Source organism: Mizuhopecten yessoensis, unplaced genomic scaffold, assembly GCF_002113885.1.
Source record: "Mizuhopecten yessoensis strain PY_sf001 unplaced genomic scaffold, ASM211388v2 scaffold6363, whole genome shotgun sequence".
Lineage (NCBI taxonomy): Eukaryota > Metazoa > Mollusca > Bivalvia > Pectinida > Pectinidae > Mizuhopecten > Mizuhopecten yessoensis.
In genome coordinates, this window is record NW_018406512.1 from 445051 (window position 1) to 446780 (window position 1730).

General features: G+C 38.9%; 1 protein-coding gene across 7 annotated transcripts in view; it reads left to right on the forward strand.

Moving 5' to 3' along the window:
* The window catches only part of LOC110452045 (phosphatidylserine synthase 2-like), a 33167-nt gene that overhangs the window by 23178 nt on the left and 8259 nt on the right, over positions 1 to 1730 (forward strand). For all 7 annotated transcript variants that reach the window (XM_021500311.1, XM_021500316.1, XM_021500310.1 and 4 more), the window contains exon 4: positions 582 to 664. In XM_021500311.1, the coding sequence (XP_021355986.1) occupies positions 582 to 664 (83 nt within the window). The remainder of the gene's footprint in view (positions 1 to 581; positions 665 to 1730) is intronic.

Genomic DNA, 1730 nt, shown 5'->3' on the forward strand with positions numbered 1-1730 from the left:
GGTGTAGGATGGGGTGCAGGAGGGGATAGGGTGTGTGTGTAGGGGGATGGGTGTGTGTGTAGGGGGGATGCAGTGGCGAAGATGATTTGGGGCCACCCAGAACCTTTAGATAGTCCATATAAACTCAGGTATTTTACTATATATTATGGAATAGTTCAATCCCTCTCGTTTATTTTGATATAAACATCCTTTGTATGCTTCACAGTGGATGATAACGATTTTGGAAAGACATCGGCCCCACACTGACACATGTTGAATCAGTCACTGAGCGATACCGATATAGTTTAACAGTGTCCTACCAAGGTCGCTTAACGCCACAAAACGTTCAGTAATATTCAAAAACATTTGTATACCAGTTTGTTATATTCATTATTTTATACCCATCCACATCAGATAAACCTTAAATATATAACTAACAGATGATAAACATACTTGGAATAACTGCCAGTTACAAAAAAAAAAGTATTGCCAGTCAAAGTGGTCACTAGGCGAATCTTTGTTGTCGGAGGCACCATATGAAAGGACTTGTTTATGTAAGCTTGTACCTGTAACGGTTTAGTCATTGTATTCCTGTTATTTAGGGGTGTGGCTGCTGTTGTTCTTGCCTTCCTGCTGTTTGGAGTTACCATGACACCGGACGGACCGTTCAAACGTCCACATCCAGGTAGGTGTATTCTCCTGGAATATAGCAACGTTGATAAGGGTACCTTGCTGCAAACTTGTTCAATATTACATACACAGCATAAATCGACCCTGAATCAAGAAATTTCTACTGTTCGAAGTTGTGTTCTGAATCTAACATCATACCCTATCATAGGAAAAATTAATGCTACAACTCTGTTTACTGATTGCAATTGACGCGCGCCCAAAAATGATGTTTGTCTAATGGAATTTCGAAAGTATACTCAAAACTGGAAATTCCAGGATGTAGCCTTTTCTGACAATTCTGGCAATGTTTATATGAGATCTAAACTTCGGTATACATGGTCTATAGTAGCCAAAAGCGTTTTAATTTATAACATCATAACGGGTCTTATTAGCATTTCCCACCTTTTCTGTATTCTACACAGAATCAGAAACACGTTAGACATTTTTTGATCCTTTAGACCGTTAGTCTCAAGTTGGCGAAATGGCAGTATGGTGTAGTAAACGTATACTTGGTTTTGATTTCTGCATCTACCAATACAATTGGTGCTTGTGCGTTTTGATTTGGTATTTCTAGTGATCACTTTATCGGGACCTAATATATCTTTAGACTTACATGTTTAATTGGTATTTTTAATCGCTTTCCGTCCGTCGTCGTCCGTCGTGCGTAAACTTTTACATTTTCAACTTCTTCTCAAGAACCAGTGGATGGATTTTTTTCAAACTTGGTCAGAATCATCCTTGGTAGATGAGGCTACAAAAAAGTAAAATTGGGATTCCTACCCCAACCCCTGGGGCCAGGGCGGGGCCCCAAAGGGAAATTTAACCAATATTTCAAAAATCTTCTTCTCCAGACTCAGAGGTACTACAGTCATTTTCTCTACATGGAAAGAAAGATATCAGGGGCTTTACTTAAATTGTTAATTTCTGGACCCCCGAGCTATCCGTTCTCCCATGGGGAGGGGGTAAAGTTTATTATAGTTTATATAGGGAAATAACACTTTTGGGTATATTTTGACAACTTTCTGTAGGAAATTATTTTTACTTGGTGAGAATTATCCTTGGAGGAAGATGGTTTCAAATTG